This window comes from Squalius cephalus, assembly GCF_949319135.1.
Source record: "Squalius cephalus genome assembly, chromosome: 9".
In the NCBI taxonomy this organism is placed as follows: Eukaryota; Metazoa; Chordata; class Actinopteri; order Cypriniformes; family Leuciscidae; genus Squalius; species Squalius cephalus.
In genome coordinates this window covers 16,041,417-16,060,557 of record NC_137130.1, presented here as the reverse complement: position 1 = coordinate 16,060,557, position 19,141 = coordinate 16,041,417, and the positions used below count along the sequence as shown (strand labels likewise).

At 36.7% G+C, this 19,141-nt stretch overlaps 2 protein-coding genes across 5 annotated transcripts in view; one reads left to right on the top strand and one right to left on the bottom strand.

Moving 5' to 3' along the window:
- The window catches only part of hs6st3b (heparan sulfate 6-O-sulfotransferase 3b), a 65,913-nt gene extending 63,544 nt beyond the window's left edge, over positions 1-2,369 (bottom strand). Inside the window, exon 1 of one of the 2 annotated variants that reach the window (XR_013822279.1) lies at positions 1,331-2,369. Coding sequence is in view for 1 of the 2 variants with exons in the window: in XM_079881267.1 (XP_079737393.1) it covers positions 1,331-1,875 (545 nt within the window). In the remaining variant the exon portion in view is untranslated. The remainder of the gene's footprint in view (positions 1-1,330) is intronic. The other variant, XM_079881267.1, reaches the window with a different exon arrangement.
- A 2,063-nt stretch (positions 2,370-4,432) lies between these two features.
- uggt2 (UDP-glucose glycoprotein glucosyltransferase 2) overlaps positions 4,433-19,141 on the top strand; it is a 35,060-nt gene continuing 20,351 nt past the window's right edge. For 2 of the 3 annotated variants that reach the window (XM_079881171.1, XM_079881169.1), the window contains exons 1-23: positions 4,433-4,516; positions 5,303-5,436; positions 6,591-6,673; positions 6,802-6,932; positions 7,130-7,242; positions 7,372-7,549; positions 7,721-7,817; positions 8,389-8,461; positions 8,612-8,712; positions 10,137-10,236; positions 11,440-11,500; positions 11,930-12,021; positions 12,164-12,317; positions 12,609-12,728; positions 12,951-13,036; positions 13,427-13,562; positions 13,865-13,996; positions 14,264-14,428; positions 14,590-14,713; positions 14,912-15,010; positions 15,333-15,424; positions 16,106-16,315; positions 18,623-18,754. In XM_079881171.1, coding sequence (XP_079737297.1) covers positions 5,315-5,436; positions 6,591-6,673; positions 6,802-6,932; positions 7,130-7,242; positions 7,372-7,549; positions 7,721-7,817; positions 8,389-8,461; positions 8,612-8,712; positions 10,137-10,236; positions 11,440-11,500; positions 11,930-12,021; positions 12,164-12,317; positions 12,609-12,728; positions 12,951-13,036; positions 13,427-13,562; positions 13,865-13,996; positions 14,264-14,428; positions 14,590-14,713; positions 14,912-15,010; positions 15,333-15,424; positions 16,106-16,315; positions 18,623-18,754 — 2,601 coding nt within the window. In that variant the 5' untranslated portion in view covers positions 4,433-4,516; positions 5,303-5,314. The remainder of the gene's footprint in view (positions 4,517-5,302; positions 5,437-6,590; positions 6,674-6,801; positions 6,933-7,129; positions 7,243-7,371; positions 7,550-7,720; positions 7,818-8,388; positions 8,462-8,611; positions 8,713-10,136; positions 10,237-11,439; positions 11,501-11,929; positions 12,022-12,163; positions 12,318-12,608; positions 12,729-12,950; positions 13,037-13,426; positions 13,563-13,864; positions 13,997-14,263; positions 14,429-14,589; positions 14,714-14,911; positions 15,011-15,332; positions 15,425-16,105; positions 16,316-18,622; positions 18,755-19,141) is intronic. The other variant, XM_079881170.1, reaches the window with a different exon arrangement.

The following is a 19,141-nucleotide window of genomic DNA, read 5'->3' as shown; positions in this document are numbered from 1 at the left end:
TCATTACAGCGCAGCTTCTACATCATTTAAACGGGAATACAGAATCTGAAAAAAGAGAGCTGTGGTCACAGAGTGGCATTTTAGGCTTGTCATTTTGTCATATTGACAATCTCTTTGTTGTGCATTTTAATGTGTATAAACCATAAACCATGTTGGGTGATGATAAGTTAATAATATCACTGTCACATTAATGATATCACTGAGTGACACGCAGAGGGGCCACAGGCAATGAAACCCAATTAGTGCATTTTCTGACAGAGTAAATATATCTATTTAAAATCGTATGTGAAGTATATTAATCTTTACAGGTATAGAGATGGCTAAAATACCTTCTAAAATATCCTAACGTCTATAAAAAAAACTGCATTTCAGACAGGAGTAAGGGCATAATGGATTTCTAGGAGTCTAGTAAATTACAAGGGACTTAGATTTAGTAAAGGCACCACAGAATTCATAATGCACAGATCTCTTTTCTAGACACTGTATTCTCACAGTGGACTATGATCATAACCATTGGAGTGATTGATTGTCCTCTGTGGTTAAAATAATGTCTCATTCAACTGGTCCAGAATTAGTAACACATCAGTATTATGTCAGAGGAAAAATATTACCTTTTAGTTTACCTTTAAGTATTGTTTTAGGGGTCCACAATTGGTTGGCACAAATGTCAGCTTGTATGTGAATGCTCCAATTGAACTCAAACCACTTTAAATCAAACCGGATTGAGAACCTGACTCTCTGAAGGGAGTCTGAGTGCATTGTGGACAAAAACTTTATCATGTCGCACTAATATTCACCTAATAATGATGATTGTAGATCCCCAAAGCAAGTTTTTTATAGAAAGTAAACTGAGAACTCATCAAAAAATGGACAAAAATATATAGGATTTGAGTCTAAGGGCAGTGACATTTTGAGTGCAAATAGAACTGGGTTCACGTTTTAGAGCTACTTAAAGGGGTCTCAGACTATATTGCTCAAAAACTTAAAGAAGTAAAGAAATAATATGTCTGAAAAAAAAATAATGTACTTTTTCGAAGTAAATAAAACAAACATTATTGGAGTATTTATTGGAATCAGCAGAAGCAGTATAGTATTATTAGTTAGATCTGAGCCCAATTTTTGAAGAGTGTGAAAACAATTTTGGTCTAGGCTACTTAAAGAGGTCTGAGTGGACTCAAGTGTGAAAACACCCTCAGACTACGTGTTACACTTCATCATTACCTTCATTAGAAGCAACAGAGCGTCAAATGAATTCCCCGAATTAGTTTATGTGAGAGAGAGAGAGAGAGAGAGAGAGAGAGAGAGAGAGAGAGAGAGAGAGGCGCGTTACCTCTTGCGCTTTGGAGACTGCCTTTTGTCCATAATCACCGGCACGCAGTTGGTCAGTTCAGTCCAGTCTGCGTGCAAACCGCAACTCCAGCCCGTGGAGAACCTTGAGAAGAGCCAGGACTCCTGCTTACCGGGCCGGTGGCACGTGCATTTCTTCTGTCCCGCTTTACAGTCGCACGGCTGCTCCAAGCGAATATTCCTGACCAGGTGCCTGCCAAAGGTGGTTCCTCCTGTCTTTTGAATGTGCAGAAACACTATCACATCATCTCCCCTGATGTTGAAATCGACATCGCGTGTCAGATCGCGCTCTGTGAAGTTGAATTTGGACGCACATTTAGGTGGGCTGTCTTCCTCCGGGTCCAACTCCCGGTACAGGTCATCGGTGGTCGGGTCTGGAGTGGGCAGGGCACCGATCCTCACGAGTTTCTCTCCTGTCCTGAAATGGCAAGCATGACCGCCTGCCGGACAAATATACTGGTACCCAATCATGACAAAAAGAATGGCTAAAATTGGGATGAAAATCCATTTGTTGGGTTTATCATTCATTTTAACACAAGGAAATTGTTCATGCAGTTAGTGTGAATCATGATCTTCTCTCCAGGTCTTCTCCCAGGACGTTCGCGTGGGATCCAGCCCAAAAGCCCCATGCCACATGTTGATATGGTAAAAAGATGCGCGAAAGTGTGTCATCCAAGTCTTCACATCAAACTCTCACAAAGTTGTGAAGATAGTGTAAGTCACCAAACATATGCTAATAAATTGCATAACCAAATGCTATTCAAGAACCGAACATCGTGGTATTAAGTATAAGACTAAACTAACGTCTGGTCGCTCTGTGCAGATGAAACGATTCGATGTGTCTCGTTGGTCTGTTTTATTCTGCGGAATCTCCACGCACTCGCGACGAGTCTGTGTATTCCATCCATCCCGCGACGCGCATCAGCGGGATGATGCGAATGATGTCAACGAGACGCGAGCGCCTGTCGCGCCAGTAGACTATAGCACGAGCTCTTTCGTAGCACGCGAACAATTTCATCTGCACCTGGTCCCACTCCAGTGCTCAGGTATATTCAGCAATAAAGTGCCACCAGTACTGAGAGATTTCACTGTGCACATTTTATTATTTTCTTCACAGTTCTTTGCACTGTGCAATCTTTGTGCCATCTTTGGGGAAAATAGGCTACTAACGGAATGCTACGGGAATTTAGTCATAATTTGAAGCCAATCCTATTTGATCGAGAAGCATGTATATAATCAAACAGATTCTACTGTCTATACTTACATTGTTTTTTATTATTTTATTTGAAATAATAATTTGATCTTGTTTTGAGCATGTTCTACCTCAATAGACTACATATAGTCTACATATTGTCCAGCGTTTATTGTTAATTTGTAGAATCTCTTGGTCTGTACATCCAGGAAGGAAAATTACAATGAACCAGCCCACTTTGCATGTGCATGTCTGTGAGTAATTGTCAAATTCGATTTTGGTCCTATATCTTTGCAGATTAATGTAATATTTAGATTTATCTACCAACATTTACTTCTGTCATTTCATTTTAAAATATTTTTTAAATATGTAAATGAATGAAATATAAATATTCATTTTTCAATAGGTATCATTCGGTAATAACTGGAGGACATTGATTCTTCATACATCACCTAGGCTATGTAATTTAAAACGTTTTTTTTTTTCTTCTTACAGCATATTTCACCTTTTTTTTCTACAAATTTGCTATAGGCAATATATAATTTATAGTCGATTTTTTTGGTTGGTTTAACCATTTACTTTTGCCAGGAATATATATCTGTACTTTTTTTTCTTATGCAGCGCCCCCCTTGGTTTATTAATGACAGTGCGAGCTGAATACTATTTTTGAGATCTGAAGAAGAAAATATTGCAAAATATGTTTGCACACAATGAATTTGTTTCGGAGAGAGAAGAAGCCTCCAGTACACAGAGACACCAACACAGATAGTAAAAATAAAGATAGGCCTATATGTGAATTATATTGTATTTTTTATAGACTATGTAAATGAACAATATAATTTTGTAGCCATTCTATTCTATTCTATTCTATTCTATTCTATTCTATTCTATTCTATTTGTATATAGCACACTGTGTATACACATTTGTCTATTTTGTTTATTCATATAGCATAAATAAACAAAATAGACAATTTTGTATACACAGTGTGCTATATACAAATAGAAGAATAGAATTAACAGGGAATGGAATCAGAAGAGGTATAGGGTATAAGTGATGTTCTCCATATTTTACCCTGATATTCTCCATATTTTACCCCAAATGTGCAACTACCACTTTCTATAAAGTAATTGTTTTTCATGAATATAGGCTTAAATGAGTAGCATATTGATATTAGGCTAAATTGGTATCTAATGCAATAGTCTAAAATGCAATAAAATGTATGTAATAGGCCTATATGCAGTAATTTAACATTAAAGCACTGTTTATGTTGTAGGCCTCTAGCAACATAAAAAAATATAATGATATCTATTATGTTGATCTAAAGTATCAATAATCTCTTCAATAAATGTTAACAACATTAAATGAACAAATTAAAAATTAACTATTCAAAAATATTTACCCATAGACTTCATGTAAATACTATTTATAATTTATATCTGCAATCCCAAGCAGTAGCCTAACTACTACAACTAAAATATAAACTGTAGGCTAATTCCAATCGAAACATATTTTTTTCTTAATCCTTACAATTAAGGCTATATCTGAAAGTTGTAGCCAAATGGGCTTTGTGATTTGTTTTAAGAGAAATGAATGAGATGTAACATGTAGCTATATCAATATTTTAGGTTAAATTAATCAAACTGGGGAAAAACATCAACATGAACTTCACATCCAGGAGCTCTGCCGTTACATCCCATTGCTAGTTGTCCATGAAAATGCCTGAACAACCAACTCCTGCATACAACTTCTAAAACATGCTAATGCTGTAAGATAATTTACTGCTATAATAACTAAGATTCACTTTTTTATATATATAATATTAAGCCTATCAGTCGCTGAAATGTTGACGCGTTTTTACTCAAGCGGAATGAATGTGTCGCTTTCCCATATGGGGAATTAAAGATGCAGGACCCCCTCAATGGCGGCGTCCTGTGAAACAGACGGGTAATACAGCGGCTCAGTGTCCGATGAATTAGGTGTGTTTTTAAAATATATTCATTGTGTATATCACAGAGGCATGGCGCGGTTTATTGTTGTTGAAAAATATGCTGTTTTTAGTCCAGAAAGAAACGCTAATAGTGGTTGAACAGTTTTTGATGCATGTCTTTATGCTTCCCCCTAATCTTTATTGTTTCTTCATTCGTAAGAATGACCAGTCACTATCAAAGTCTATTACATCTGATTTGCATAAATTGAATGAAACGGGCAGTGATGCTGATATCTGTGTAAGAATGCAACAATTATGCATCTAACTGACACATAACGTTACATTGTAGGTATACGTGGCGTTTTACTGGACAGATTAGACTTGCTGTGTCTTCTTTAACTGAAAAATGATATTATTTCCCATTTTTTGCTCCAGTGAATTATGGAATTTATTTTCTGTTGAGACATTTTATTGTCTGTTGTCACGTAATCTTGTCATGTTTAAGGGGGAAAAAAATATTTTGTTTAACCAACATTTACTCTAGTGAGGGTTTGTTGTCTTATTAGATATTATAGAGTTGTTAAAATTGGAACCTGCTGTTTATTGAACCTGCAGTGATTTGAAAATATCTGAAATTTAGAAATTTGAAGCACTAAATAATTAATTAATAGTAACTCTTATGACAATTTTTCCTTAATTTTATGATTTAGGCTATTGACATTTCTAGCTATTCTGAAATGTATGCAAATTATCCATCAATCATTGTGTAATGGACCAATGTATCTTAATGTTATTGATTAAAGTTATAATAGTGTTATCTTTAATGTACTTTTAGCAGTGTCTGATCATGAGGGTGGTCTTTATTGTGCTGGTCTTGCTGAGGTTCCAGCATGTGCACTCAGCATCTAAAGGAGTCATCGCCAGTCTTCAGGCCAAATGGGCCATGACCCCTCTCCTGCTGGAAACAAGGTGGGCTGGAATTGTAATTGTTATCCTGTAATTCAGTATCTCACTACTAGCTACTCTTCCTTTTTAAATGGCTGACTTCATGCATAAAAAACAATGTCTGTTTATTGAACTTTGTTCAGTGTCAAGATTTTAACTTAAAATTATGTTATGGAAAGTGAATATTTTAGCTCCTTTAACTAGTTACCAATTCCTCTTGTTTGACAAAATGTGACAAATGCATTTTCAATGTAAATATTCCATGTGGTCTCTAAATTATTAAAGGGATAGTTCACCCAAAAATGAAAATTCTGTCATCATTTACTCACTCTCAAGTTGTTCCAAACCTGTATGAGTTTCTTTGTTCTGCTGAACACAAAGGAAGATATTTGGAAGAATGTTTGTAACCAAACAGATCTCGGTCCCCATTCACTACCATAGTATATATTTTTTCCTACTATGGAAGTCAATGGGAACCGAGATCTGTTTGGTTACAAACATTCTTCCAAATATCTTCCTTTGTGTTCAGCAGAACAAAGAAACTCATACAGGTTTGGAACAACTTGAGGGTGAGTAAATGATGACAGAATTTTCATTTTTGGGTGAACTATCCCTTTAAGGAATTATAACGATTGTAGGTATAAGAATTATACAAAATTAGAATATATTTTTAAAAATTGTTTTAGATTGTGCTATAAGTCAGCATGAAACATAAGGTGTAATAGTCTTTTCTTCCCTATTGGGATGTATATACACGTAAAAATGGCTTCTCGAATAAGATAAAAGCTAAGGCAGGTCTTGATTTTGTCCATTGGGAATTGAATGGATGATGGATGGTTGTGATTTGCCATTGCTGTGATCTCATGTGAGTGACAGGTTGTCCCGCCCTCACGCTAGTAAACACGTGATTAAAGAATACGAGGCCTCATAAATTTAAACTAAATGATGTGCATGGATAAATCATTTATATTCTAAATGCTGAAACATTCCATAAAAAATAAGAATTGTCCATTTTGATTTCTTGATGACTTTAATAGGTTTGAATTAGATCAACACAGAGCATTTTTAATCTTGCTACGATCTCTTTGTCAGAAAACATTTATTTACTTTTAGTATGCATTATTGAGCTTCATGCTTGTCTTGTGTCTTAGTTGTTTTGTAAACCTAATTTTGTGCAGCGAGTTCATCCGAGAGGATGGTGACGAGAAGTTCTGGCAGTTTGTCGATACTGTGAAGGAGTTAACTGTTTACAAAAACGGAGGTAATGACTGACTTTTTATCTTCTCTGCAATGATTCATAATTCACTGAGTGGTTGGTATGCATGGTGGTGTTTTGTTGAATTACACATGGATTGGAAATAATGCAGATATTTACTTTTCTGTCTTTAGAGTCTGTCCGGTCATATTACAACCTGATCATCAAGAAAGCTGGACAATTTTTGACGGATCTTCAGGTCAACCTGCTGAAGCTGTCTCTGTCTCTCAGGACTTACTCACCAGCTGTACATGCTTTCCAACAAGTGAGTTCTTTTCTGGATATAATAATAATTTCAGACAAATACAATTGCTTGACACCGTGACACATCTGTTTTACCACCAACATATCTAATCGTTTTTTTATTTATTTTAATTAACATTTTTGGTACACTTGAAATGACTGTCACTATATGGTTTACATCATAAACAGTATTGTTAACTCTTTCTATTCATTCTATAGATCGCAAGTGATGAACCTCCTCCAGATGGATGCTCTGCTTTCATAGTTGTCCATGGTCAAAAAGCCTGTAGCACCAAGGATATGAAGAAGCTCTTGAAGACAGCAGCAAGCAGGTAACGTTAACCAACAATATGTTGTATTCAGAGATATTTGGTGATAATTTAAGTCCATACATGGTTTCATGAAAATAAACCAATTGGTTTCTCATAACATTTTTACACACTTTTGTGTGTCCTATGCAGGCCAAGACCTTACCTATACAAGTCTGACCACCAATACCCAGGACTCAATGAGACAGACCTGCCTGTAGCTGTTCTTTATGCTGAAATTGGCACCAAGGAGTTCAACACTTTTCATAAGGTTCTGTCAGAGCGGGCACAGGAGGGAAAACTCATCTATGTGCTACGACACTTTGTGTCTGTGAGTATTAGCAGTTTAGTGTGGCTTGTATACATCTCTTATTGTCAGCTGTGCAATGGAAAATTTTATCTTGATTTTATGTATTGTATAGTTTATATACTATTTATGAATTTATTAAAGTCTGTGCCATATTATCAATATTTGTTGCCCCACACTGATTTGTCACCACAGGAGCCGAAAAATGAAAGGATGCTGTTGTCTGGATATGGTGTTGAACTGGCAATTAAAAACACAGAGTACAAAGCCGTTGATGACACACAGGTTAAAGGTATTGTACTATGTCAAATTGCCTTTTTTGTAACAGAATGGATAGGTTAAGGTAATAAATGGCTGAACTCAGTAACAGTTTTATTATAATAACAATTGTCAGTGTCAGGAAATAGGCTTTAAATTATGAGTAGCTTGACAAACTATACTACGGTTCAAAACTTTGGGGTCAGTAAGAATTTTTTTTTTTTTTGGAAGAAATGAATGTACTTTTATTCAGCAAGGACACTTAAATCAAAAGTGACAGTAAAGACTTTTCATATGCTGTTCTTTTGAACTTTCTAATCATAAAAAGACCCTGAAAAAATCTATCACAGTTTACAAAAAATATTAAGCAGCACAACTGCTTTCAACATTGATAATAATAAGAAATGTTTCTTGAGCACCAAATCAGCATATTAGAATGATTTCTGATTTGATCATAAAATCAAGCCTTGGTGAACATTAGGAACTTCTTTCAATAACATTGAAAAATCGCTACTTAATTGAGAAAGCAGTTAGCTATAAACAAAAGTAGCTAGCAATATTGAAACGAATAAATTGAAACTGACGTGACCTGCATTTGTTTGCAGAATCCAAATCAGTCGCCACCGATAATGAGGATGAAAATGATGAAGTCCAAGGATTTCTGTTTGGGAAATTGAAGTAAGCACGCTGATGATTTTTTTCTCTCTCTCGTACCTATATCTAGCCATAGATTAAAACGAATATTGTGTTGCGTTGTGCTTACTCACAAAAAAGTACCATGGTGCTGTAGTGCACATTATGTGAAAAAGTGTCCTCCTTCACCTCCAGAAAGTCCCACCCAGAGCTTCAGGAGGAACTTGGAGAGCTGAGGAAGCATCTACTGGAGAGCACCAATGACATGACTCCTCTCAAAGTGTGGGAGCTCCAAGGTGGGCTGGCTTCTGTTATTGATGGTTTTCTCTTACGGTGTTCTGGACTCTGTGCTGCGTCACCCAGTGCGATTAAACCGATCCACATGGTTCCTGGAGAGAACTGTCTACTTGATGAATTGGGAAGCAGTGGAAAGGTTGCAGTTTGTACCCTTTGCTTGCTGCAGCGATCTGTCCTACTCCTGTTCGGACTTCTGAACAGATGCTCATGTCCACAGCCAAGTTCGATTTTGCCCTGTGAGATCTCGAGCAAAAATGGCTAAATAAGAGCTGTTTTAGTTTTGTGCTGATAGATAAATGAAGCAATTTATTTTACTTGATGTGAAGAGCTCTCCATGATGGCTATTGAAACGGTTGGTTGATTTTTGTAATAACTTTGGAGTGGAATTGTAAAAAAAAAAAATAGCTTTTTGTCCAGACTCTTTAGACTAGTTTAAAAATGATGCTGTGTGGCATAATACTTTCACTCATCAAACATACACCAAACACTTTCTTAAATGTCTCACCCAAAAATCTAAATGAACACATTTGTACTCATCAATGTGTTTCCAAACCTGTATGATGTTTGTTTTTTGTTGTAACACGAAAAGAAATGTGGAGTCTCTGTTTTCTATGCCATAGCAATGGATCTTAATTATTATAATTATTACAATTGTTATTAATTATAATGGAGCTCGATTATTATTAATTATTCAATGATAATCTCAGAATTTGAGATCCAGATTCATTCACAAATCAAGAATTGCTGCTGCAGGTAGGGCAAAGTTTTTTTAGGGCATCCCTTAAATTCGATACGTTTCTCACAAAAATTCATATGAGTCATATGAACTTCTTTTTTTATGATGCCTTTGCATTGTGAAGCTTGAAAGCTTCTGTCCCCATTCAGTGTAATTGAATGGAAGAGAACAACTTTAGATTCTTCACACAAAAAAAAGTGTAAGTAAATCACCATTTAGATTTAAATTTTATTTATAAATAGTTTTAACTTAAAGGGTAACTAAACCCTAAAACAACTTTTTTTAGTTAATGATCTGTAAGACTGGGGCTTTATTAATGCTGTTCATTGATTCAAGTCATTTTTTTGACATTTGGGTTTAAAGTGTTTTAATTCTACAATATATGGTGTAAAAACGTCTGAGTGCTGCCCACTTCAGGTTGAACGGTGGCTACTGCAGTTTAATTTTCCTATTGGAAGTTGTGGTACCTGCTAACCACGCCCTTGCCTACAGAGAGATGTCTCAGATGCACCCCCCCCCCCCCCCCCCCCCTCCTTCGCTGGGCATTTTTCAAATATTGCCAGTGGGTGGAGTCAGGCTCTGACCAGGGGTTTAGTTACGCTTTAATCTTATATTGCAGACATTCTTCATGGATAATTGGCTTCTTTAAAAAAAGATTTTGAAATGCCTTCTCTGTCTTTCCAATAGACCTCAGTTTCCAGGCAGCTTCTCGGATCATGACTGTGCCAAAGTTTGATTCTCTCAAATTGATGCAAGACCTCAGCCAAAATTTTCCCAGCAGAGCAAGGTAAAAAGTCTGAAATTCAGTCTTGGTGTCTTGGTCTTGGAATCCTAGGCAGAAACCATTACCTTTGTTACAGTACCTTATCCTTATCCAGTACCTTAAAAAGATATCCTGGCCCCTCCGAGCTTTATAATGGGAGTGAATGGTACCTCTTTTTTTTTAAGCCCAAAAAAGCGCATCCATCCATCATAAAATTAATCCATACGGCTCCAGGGGGTTAATAAAGGCCTTCTTAAAAGTGATGCGTTTTCGTAAGAAAAATATCCATATTTATAACTTTATAAACTATAATCACTGACTTACGGTAACAGCCGTACGCAAGTCTAGTTCCGGCGGAAGAGTGACCTCTAACCCGACGCATGACATATTGATGAACGCGCAAGTGCAGAGGTCAGAGTTCACTCTTCCGCCAGAACTCACCTTGTATACGGCCGTCACCGGAAGCCAGTGATTATAGTTTATAAAGAATTATTATTGTTTAATAATAAACAATAATCATAAATAGACATATAGAATAGACCTAATAATAAACAACAATTATCATTTGGATGATATATCCAAATAAAGTAATTGGGGGGCCTTTATTAACCCCATGGAGCCATATGGATTACTTTCGTGATGGATGGATGTGCTTAAAAAAAAAACAAGGTACCATTCACTCCCATTATAAAGCTGGGAAAAGCCAGCATATTTTGTAATATAACTCTGATTGTGTTTTGTTGAAAGAAGAATGTCATATACATCCAGGATGGCTTGAGAGTAAGTAAATTATGGGATAATTTTCAATTTTGGATGAACCCTTAAATGAGTCCAATAATTTAACATTTTTAAATCATTTTTTACAATGCTTCCATTTAGCCATATTAAAGAACCTTGGGAACAGGAGTATCTGTAACAGTTATTGCTGTAGAATATTCCACTATACATTTTTTGCATGTATAACGGCACAGAATGCATGCATATGCATTATGTCTAGGTCGTTTTTAATGTGTGACTGTGACTTTCGTTCACTGCTGCTCTAGACAGCTTTATGTGCAGTGTTCAGAATTTGCTGAGTCAGACTTACTGTGGTTTACTGTTTGTCAGCATAGCCGATATGGCATCTAAGAGAGAACAGGTTTTCTGAGATTAAAATGGGTTTTTATGACTGTTCTGGGATGTTGGCTAGGGCTGATACTCACTGTACATGTTTTACTGTCCCCACAGATCACTGACAAGAGTGGCCGTAAACCAGAACATGAAAAAGGAAATAGAAGATAACCAAAAGGTAAGGTTTTTTCAACAACTTTTCTGATGAGCACTGTAAAAACAGTTCCAAGCACAGCCAAATGGACCCCAAATTTTCTGATTTATTTTTAGAAAATGAAATGGGTCCACACTCAGGAGTGTCTTGAGTCTTTCAGATGATATATCCATTACAACAATTTTAGGAGAGTTTCAGCATATCATATGTCCATAATAAAAAATTGAAAATGAAGTCCATAAAGTGGTGGTGTAGGTTAAGGCTTGCTGATTCACATAAGATGCGATCCATGACCCTTGATCAAGACACCCAACCCCAGGTTACTTCAGAGGGACTGAACCTGTAATGTATAAACAGGAAGCTGCTTTGGATAAAAGCTAAATGCCACTAAAGCCCGCTGAATTCAAGGTCACGGTATAGCTGTCTTCATCTGACCTGATATTTGCTTTGCAGAGTCTGAGTGAGTCGATGGGGATCCATCCTGGAGATGCCAGTCTTTTCATAAATGGAATACATGTTGACCTGGACATTCATAACCCATTTAGGTATCATCCCAGCACAAGATTCTCTTACTGACTGGTTTCTGTCTGCTGTTCAAAGTAGTAGTGTGTAATTGGCACCACTAACATTCCCCAACATGTTTTATGTGTGTTAATCACATACTGTACATTCTCAACTGCTATGTAGCATCCTGGACATTCTCAGAGGTGAGGCTAAGATTCTTGAAGGTCTTCATAACCTTGGCATCAGAGGAAGCAGCATTAGTAAGTTCCTGCATTTACCAACATCAACCACTGTAGAAGACAGCTACGCTCTGGACATCCGCCACTCATCCATTATGGTGAGACGCTAATTATTTAAATGTAGTTGTAGAGCTCAAAAGTTGAGTTCTGGAAGTAAATGCTATTCCAAGTCTATATAGCGAAATTGGTTATAAAAGTAAAAACCAATTCAACAAAATTCAACTTTGAATCAAATGTCGTAATACATCTTGGTTGTTTTGTTTAATTTTTTTCTAATGCAGAAACTAGGTGGAAAAATACTTCTGGAACTCAATTTGCTGAAAAAATAAGCTTTTACTGTTCACATGATTTTATAATTTAACAAATGCCTGTTGTTGTCTGGTTTCTAGTGGGTTAATGATATTGAGAAGGACTCCATGTATCGTCACTGGCCCTCAAGTCTACAGGAGCTCCTCAGAGCAACATTTCCTGGTGTTATTCGACAAATACGCCGTAATTTCTTTAACCTGGTGAGTCAACTTGCCTGTGAGTTGATTATAGTCTAAGCTCAAACCTAGCTGTGTGCACAGGTTTATGCAGGGATGCTTTTTATCCTCTGATATCCCCCTTTTTTAGGACTGCAGCAGACTTATCTTAGTAAATAATGTTAATTAAATTGTATTTAGAATAAAAGTTTTTTTTTAAGTATATTATTTGAAAGATTGAAATATGTTTTTCTTTGCTGTTTGCAGGTTCTGTTACTTGACCCAACACAAGAAGAGAGCATTGAGCTGGTCAAATTAGCAGAACTCTTTTACAAACATAACATTCCCCTCAGGTATGTGTACTCAACAATAGCATTTAATACATTTTACCTGAGCCTTTATTTTTTTTTAATTATGTGGATTTCTGAACTATGTGATTCTGATATAATGAACTGCATAATGGACCATTGTCACAGGCAAGTCTTTACATAGCTGTGCTAGTTTCATATCTCTTCATGGTTTCTTACTTATCAAATACAATTTACTCAAATCAATATTTTGTCCATTTCTATTTGGTAAGTAACTGTGTAATAAGCAGCTGACATTATACCTACTTAACATTCAGCAAACAAACCATATTATCTTATCATGAGCCTACTGTTCATTTATGTTTGTTGATATGTTAATTGTAAATAAGAATGGATGTCAGTTTTGATATGCATTTATGTTTCTATGTCTCTTAGGATTGGGTTTGTACTGGTTGTCAGTGTAGATGATAAAGTGGATGGATATTTGGATGCAGGTGTTGCTCTCTTTAGGATGTTAAACTACATCTCAGAGGAGTATGACGAAGCACAGGCTTTCACGTCCATGGTGTCAGTGAGTATCTTTGTGTTTGCTGTGATGTTCTTTTAAATCAAAATGACTTAAATGTTACTTTAGGGTTCTCCTTCACTTTAAGTATAATATTTGAAAGCTTGGCCCCATATCATGTACTATAACAGATATATTCAGTTATAATGTACAGGTTTTTTTTTCAAGATATACATTTTATGGATGAGAAAAGAAGGATATCCAGAGAATTTAGATTCCTCTTGTTCTAAGACTGAATGACAGTGTTCTGTGAATGTAATGCACTATTTTTCCCATTATATACTTGTAAGCTTTTTTGTCACATGCAGATATATAACAGGGTGGAAGTTGGGGAGACTCTTTCTGTGGATACAATAACTGCATATCTGAAAAAGAAATTTCCAAAAGCAAATGCTGCCAGAATTCTTGGAGTGGACTCAAGCTATGATGACAACAGAAAGGTAATGCTAACACTATGTTTATGTGCTCCATAACAAAGATGTCCCAGTTTAATTAGCAGAGAATTATAAACAAAATAATTACAGTGCACATTGCATTTTTGTCATTTAAAATGGAAAAATATGGAAAATCACAGATGCTTTTCATAGCATTGATAAATATAAACTGCTGCTTATTGAATATTCCTAGGCACACATGGACAGAGACTTAATTTTGAAAAGCCAGATGTATGTGTCTTTATGAACATTTGATATTATGTGTTTTTTCAGGCTGGAGGAGTGTTTTACAGGAAGAGTGGATTAGGAGCCCTACCAGTGGGTTTGTTCAATGGTGTTCCACTCAGTAGTGAGGAGATGGACCCAGAGGAGCTCGAGACTGTTCTGCTGCAGAGAATCATGGAAGCTACCAACTTGTTCCAGAAATCTGTCTTTATGGTGCAGTATTATTTTTCCTTGCCAACTATTACTTTTTAAGGCTTTTCTTTAAGTTAATTGTTTTCAAATCTGGCACAAAGGCAGTGAAGGCCCTCCTGACTGTACATGTTTCTGTAATCTGGTTAGTTAGCAAATTCTAAGGAGATTCCTGTCATATACAGGGTCAAATCACTGAGAGTGGCGATGTGGTGGACTTCCTGATGGAGCAGGCCAATGTAGTTCCCCGTATCAACCCACTGATTCTTAGCTCTGAGAGACGATATCTGGATTTCACTGCCTCACCAGGTAGCCCTTTAATGATCACCTGACCCAAACCAGGGCCATTGTTAATCTTAGTCACCTCACCATCATCACTGTCACAATCACACTGCAATCTCCATCTCAATAACATTGTCACAATACTATCAACATTTCATTACCAATATCTTCTCAATGTTCCTTATTAACTGCCTTAATAAATTTCTGTTATAATTAAACAAATAGTTGCAGATGACTGGGACGACACAACTATGTTTGCATACTTGGACTCTAGAGACAAAACAGCAGTTGTCTCTAAGAGAATGAAGTATTTAACAAGAGATGGTGAGTCATATCTTTTTCATATAGATTCTTTGGTGGGGCGATTTTATAGTTTATAATGTGTGTTTTTTTAAATATAATTTTATAATGGATTTTCATTCAGATTTCTTTATTTTATAAAATAGAGTACGAGTGGCCATCAGTGAAGTGTTTGACAATGCACTGCCATTATTGTTAGTTAGTATAATTAACATCGCATGTTGGTTTAATAAATGGTACTTTCAATAATGTAAAGCACAAGTACACTTCTTAGCTCAAAAACTATCCAAATTGTGTTTTCCTAAAAAGCATTATTCTTAAGTAACATTTTTTTCTTCTCTCATAGAGGAGATGTTGTACGGAGTGACTGTGTGGATTGTAGCAGATATTGAACAGCCCTCTGGGAGGCAATTGCTCCGGAATGCCTTGAAACATATGGTGAACTACTGCAGTTTTTATTTCCAATTAGTTGTATCCACAGGAATCGCATCGTCAGAGAGCAGAGGCACACGAGCATGTTAGATATTAATCTGAGAACAATTAATCTTTGAAAGCATTCTTGTGGTCTTGGTTAATTAAAAAAATCCAGTGGGAATGGACCAATTATATTATATTTATATTTACATATATTAATATATTTGGGATAAAGGAGAGACCACCATTAAGAGCAAGCTGAAGGCAGAACATTATTTACACGTTATTTATATTTGACCTAAATCTAATCTCAGAATAATCTGAGAAAATAATTTTAAAGTACAATGCGGATTACATGTGTTATTGCAGTTTTAAATAACAATACATTTTACAAATTAGTGTTATTGTATCAAGACCCAGATATTGATCTAGTTTATCTCTCAGATCATTCTTTGAGTTCACAAATCTGTTCTTATGTTTTATATAGCTGAATAACTGTAATAACATACTAGTAACGTTAAGAATATCATAAACCTTACTCCCAAAATCTGTGTATGACGATCATTGCTTTTGATTATTATTTAATTTAGTAATCTGACCCAGGTCCTTTACAGAATTGAGAATGACATAATGTGATTTGCTATCATCTTATTTGCTATAATCTCCTGTTCAAGAGAGTCTCTGATCCACAGTGTTTGTTTGCAGAAATCCAGCAGCTCCAGCTGTCGTGTCGGGGTGATCAATAACCCCATTGGAAAGCCCACGGAGGACAACAGCGGTCTGTACCGAGCCGTCTGGGCTTCTCTCCTCACCCAAAGCAACAAGAACACGCTCGACTTCACCCTAAAACTCCTCAAAGAAGAAAATGTTGAGCTCTTCAAACAAGGCACCAAGATTAAACACCTACTTAAACAGGTCAGTGGAGTGTGAAATACTGTGTCTGGGTAATGGGGAATTGTGTGTACAGTTGGATTTATCTTTACAGACCTGTTATTTTCTCGCCTGTCTGTCTGTCTTTTTTTCTTTCTTTTTTTTTTCTTTTTTTCTGTTAATTTATGTCACTTGAGTTCAGTTGGCAGACAATGGCCACGTACACACTGCAGCTAAATTCGATTGTCAATTCACCTTTTAGTGCTTAATCCTGTTCTGTACATACACAGTTCAGTAATTTACAGGAGTGACAACTGAATTAACTCCCAAAAAATGCAGGTAGTGACAACCACATTTACAAAAGTTCTATGAAGTGTGTACGAAACCAAACTGAACAACTAGTGGTGAATGACATATTTTTACATGCATCAGAGATGATTCTCTATTCTATATGTGCGGTGCACTAAATCACAGGGAAAGTGGTGCAAGCCTGGACTCATTTGTGTTGCCAGATTTTGCTATAAAAAAAGAAAACAAGAACAAGCCCATAATAAACCAAAATAAATCCAAATGCTTTGCTGAAAAAAGACCAAAATATCACGACCCGCACCTACTCACTTTAATAACTCCATAAACTCAATCCCTTTATGAGCCAAGCTTAAACAACAAGCCCAAAAACACTTTAATAAGTGGACATGGCAACACTGCAAGAGCGCGCTCTGTGAAGCAGCCTTACAAACATATAAAAAACACGATGCCTCCTTTGACATAATTACAGCTGATCATAAGTCTTTTGTCGCTGTAATATTACTTCAGTCAGAATAGTGAATACCAAACATGTGAGATGCCCGACCGTTGCTATGGTGACCATTGCTATGGTTACCATTTTGTCAATCATCGCAGTTTCGGGAGCGAGTCGTTTTCTGTACACACTGAACAACAATTTAGGGGACTCACTCCCGCATTGAAATGCGGTTGTCACTCCTGAAACTTTACAGTGTGTTTGTGGCCAATATGTCTTCCGCTCCTGTCAGTATGTATGTTTATATAAAGCGTTAGCACCCTTTTATTGTTAACATCATAGTAATGCACTGGCCCTTGTGGCTTATTGCTTTCATTTAAAGAATTTTCTTACCATATAGTAGCTTGTCACTTGCAGTCTACCCACTACCATCTAGATCTTATCTCTATTAAAGCACCTGACATCAAATGCTACTTTTATTGTTTCCTCCTGTCATCACCATGATAAAATTGTACAAGCAAGGCCTCTCTTCTTTTCCATTGTGTCTTTACCCCATCGCCACATCCAATGGAAACCACTCAACCACATGTAATTTTATCAGACTTAGACAACTGCATTTCTATGAATGGCTGCCCTATACCTTGTAATAACCACAATTTTAGTCTAGGGTCTTATTGACAGAATATTCTCAGAAAGACTGATTGGTCTGTCAAGCACATGGAGGACACTTGTTTTTTTTGTTTTTTTTTCGTTTTTTCATTGTCTCTATCCCTCCTGCTCCCTCTATTTATTTCCATTGTAACGTATTAGATAAGACAAAGTGTTCCATCCTACCCAGTATTCCTGAGTTTTTTGGGGGGGTTTTGTTGAAAATGGTTGGAGAGAGAGGTTTTTTGGTTCCCTGAGAGCTTGTGCCTGAGACCTGTAATGGCTCTATTATTGGATGGAAAGGAGAGGTGTTGTGCTGATATTAGCATTTCCTTCCTTTTCATAACACTAATAATCTGACTCTATGCAGCTGAAACAGCCGAGATTTGTTATCGGCACTGAAGCCATTTTTTAATTGCATGTCGGATAAATGAAAATGTTTAATGATTGATTCGTGAGACATGGTCTCCAATGGCAGCACATTTTTCATTGATCTAGCCAATTTAATATTCCTCTCAAAATACTCTAATGACTGCACTTGCACAAATGTGCCCCCCTTAGCTGTCAATAACACGTTGATTAACTATTTCCTCCTTGCAGTGTAATCAAAAAAACGAAATGAGCCAATCAGTTTGTTCTTTCCACATTTTTTACTACTCTTAGTTCAAATAAGTATCGTAAATAAATATTTATGATGAAAAGAATAATTCCTTATTCTGTGACTATGAAGATTCTCTCTCTCTCTCTCTCTCTCTCTCTCTCTCTCTCACATATATCATATATATGTATATATATGTGTGTGTGTGTGTGTGCGCGTGTGTGTGTGTATATATGTATATGCACTATGTATATGTGTGTGTGTTTGTGTTATGAAATGTTTCTTAAGTATATTAGAATTAATTCTGAAGGATCATGTGAGACTGGAGTAATGACTGCTGAAAATTATACCTTTACTCCTGTAGGGTATGGATCATGATGCCTTTGAGAAGAAGTTCAACACAATGGAGGTGGGCTTCCTGCACAGCCAGCAGAAGTACTGTAAGGAAGTTCTGAAGCTGAAAGCTGGACAAGGAGCTGTGGTCAGCAACGGCAGGGTGAGATTCACAAACACCCCCTCCACCTTTAGACACCTCAAGACAAATTCCATAGGCATTATGAAATCATTTACATCCTAATGACCTACGGTACAGACTGCTGATTTGGATGATAAATAGTCTGAACCGTAAGGTCTCACCAGTTGGTCTCTCTGATGGGGCCGCTTTTTTTGTTGACTCAGTATTAAGCCGTTTGCTTGGCCTGTCCTAACCTGTGAGGAGAGGAGGAGAGAGATGAAGCCTGGCGTTAATTCACCAGCGTCCACTCAGCAACCTCTGCTGCAGGGGTCATGGGTTATATGGAACCGCCGAACTGTCATATTGCTGTGCTTTCTCAGCAGAGTCTTTGTTGACAGACAAGCACAAAATGGGCCACAGCCTGAAACA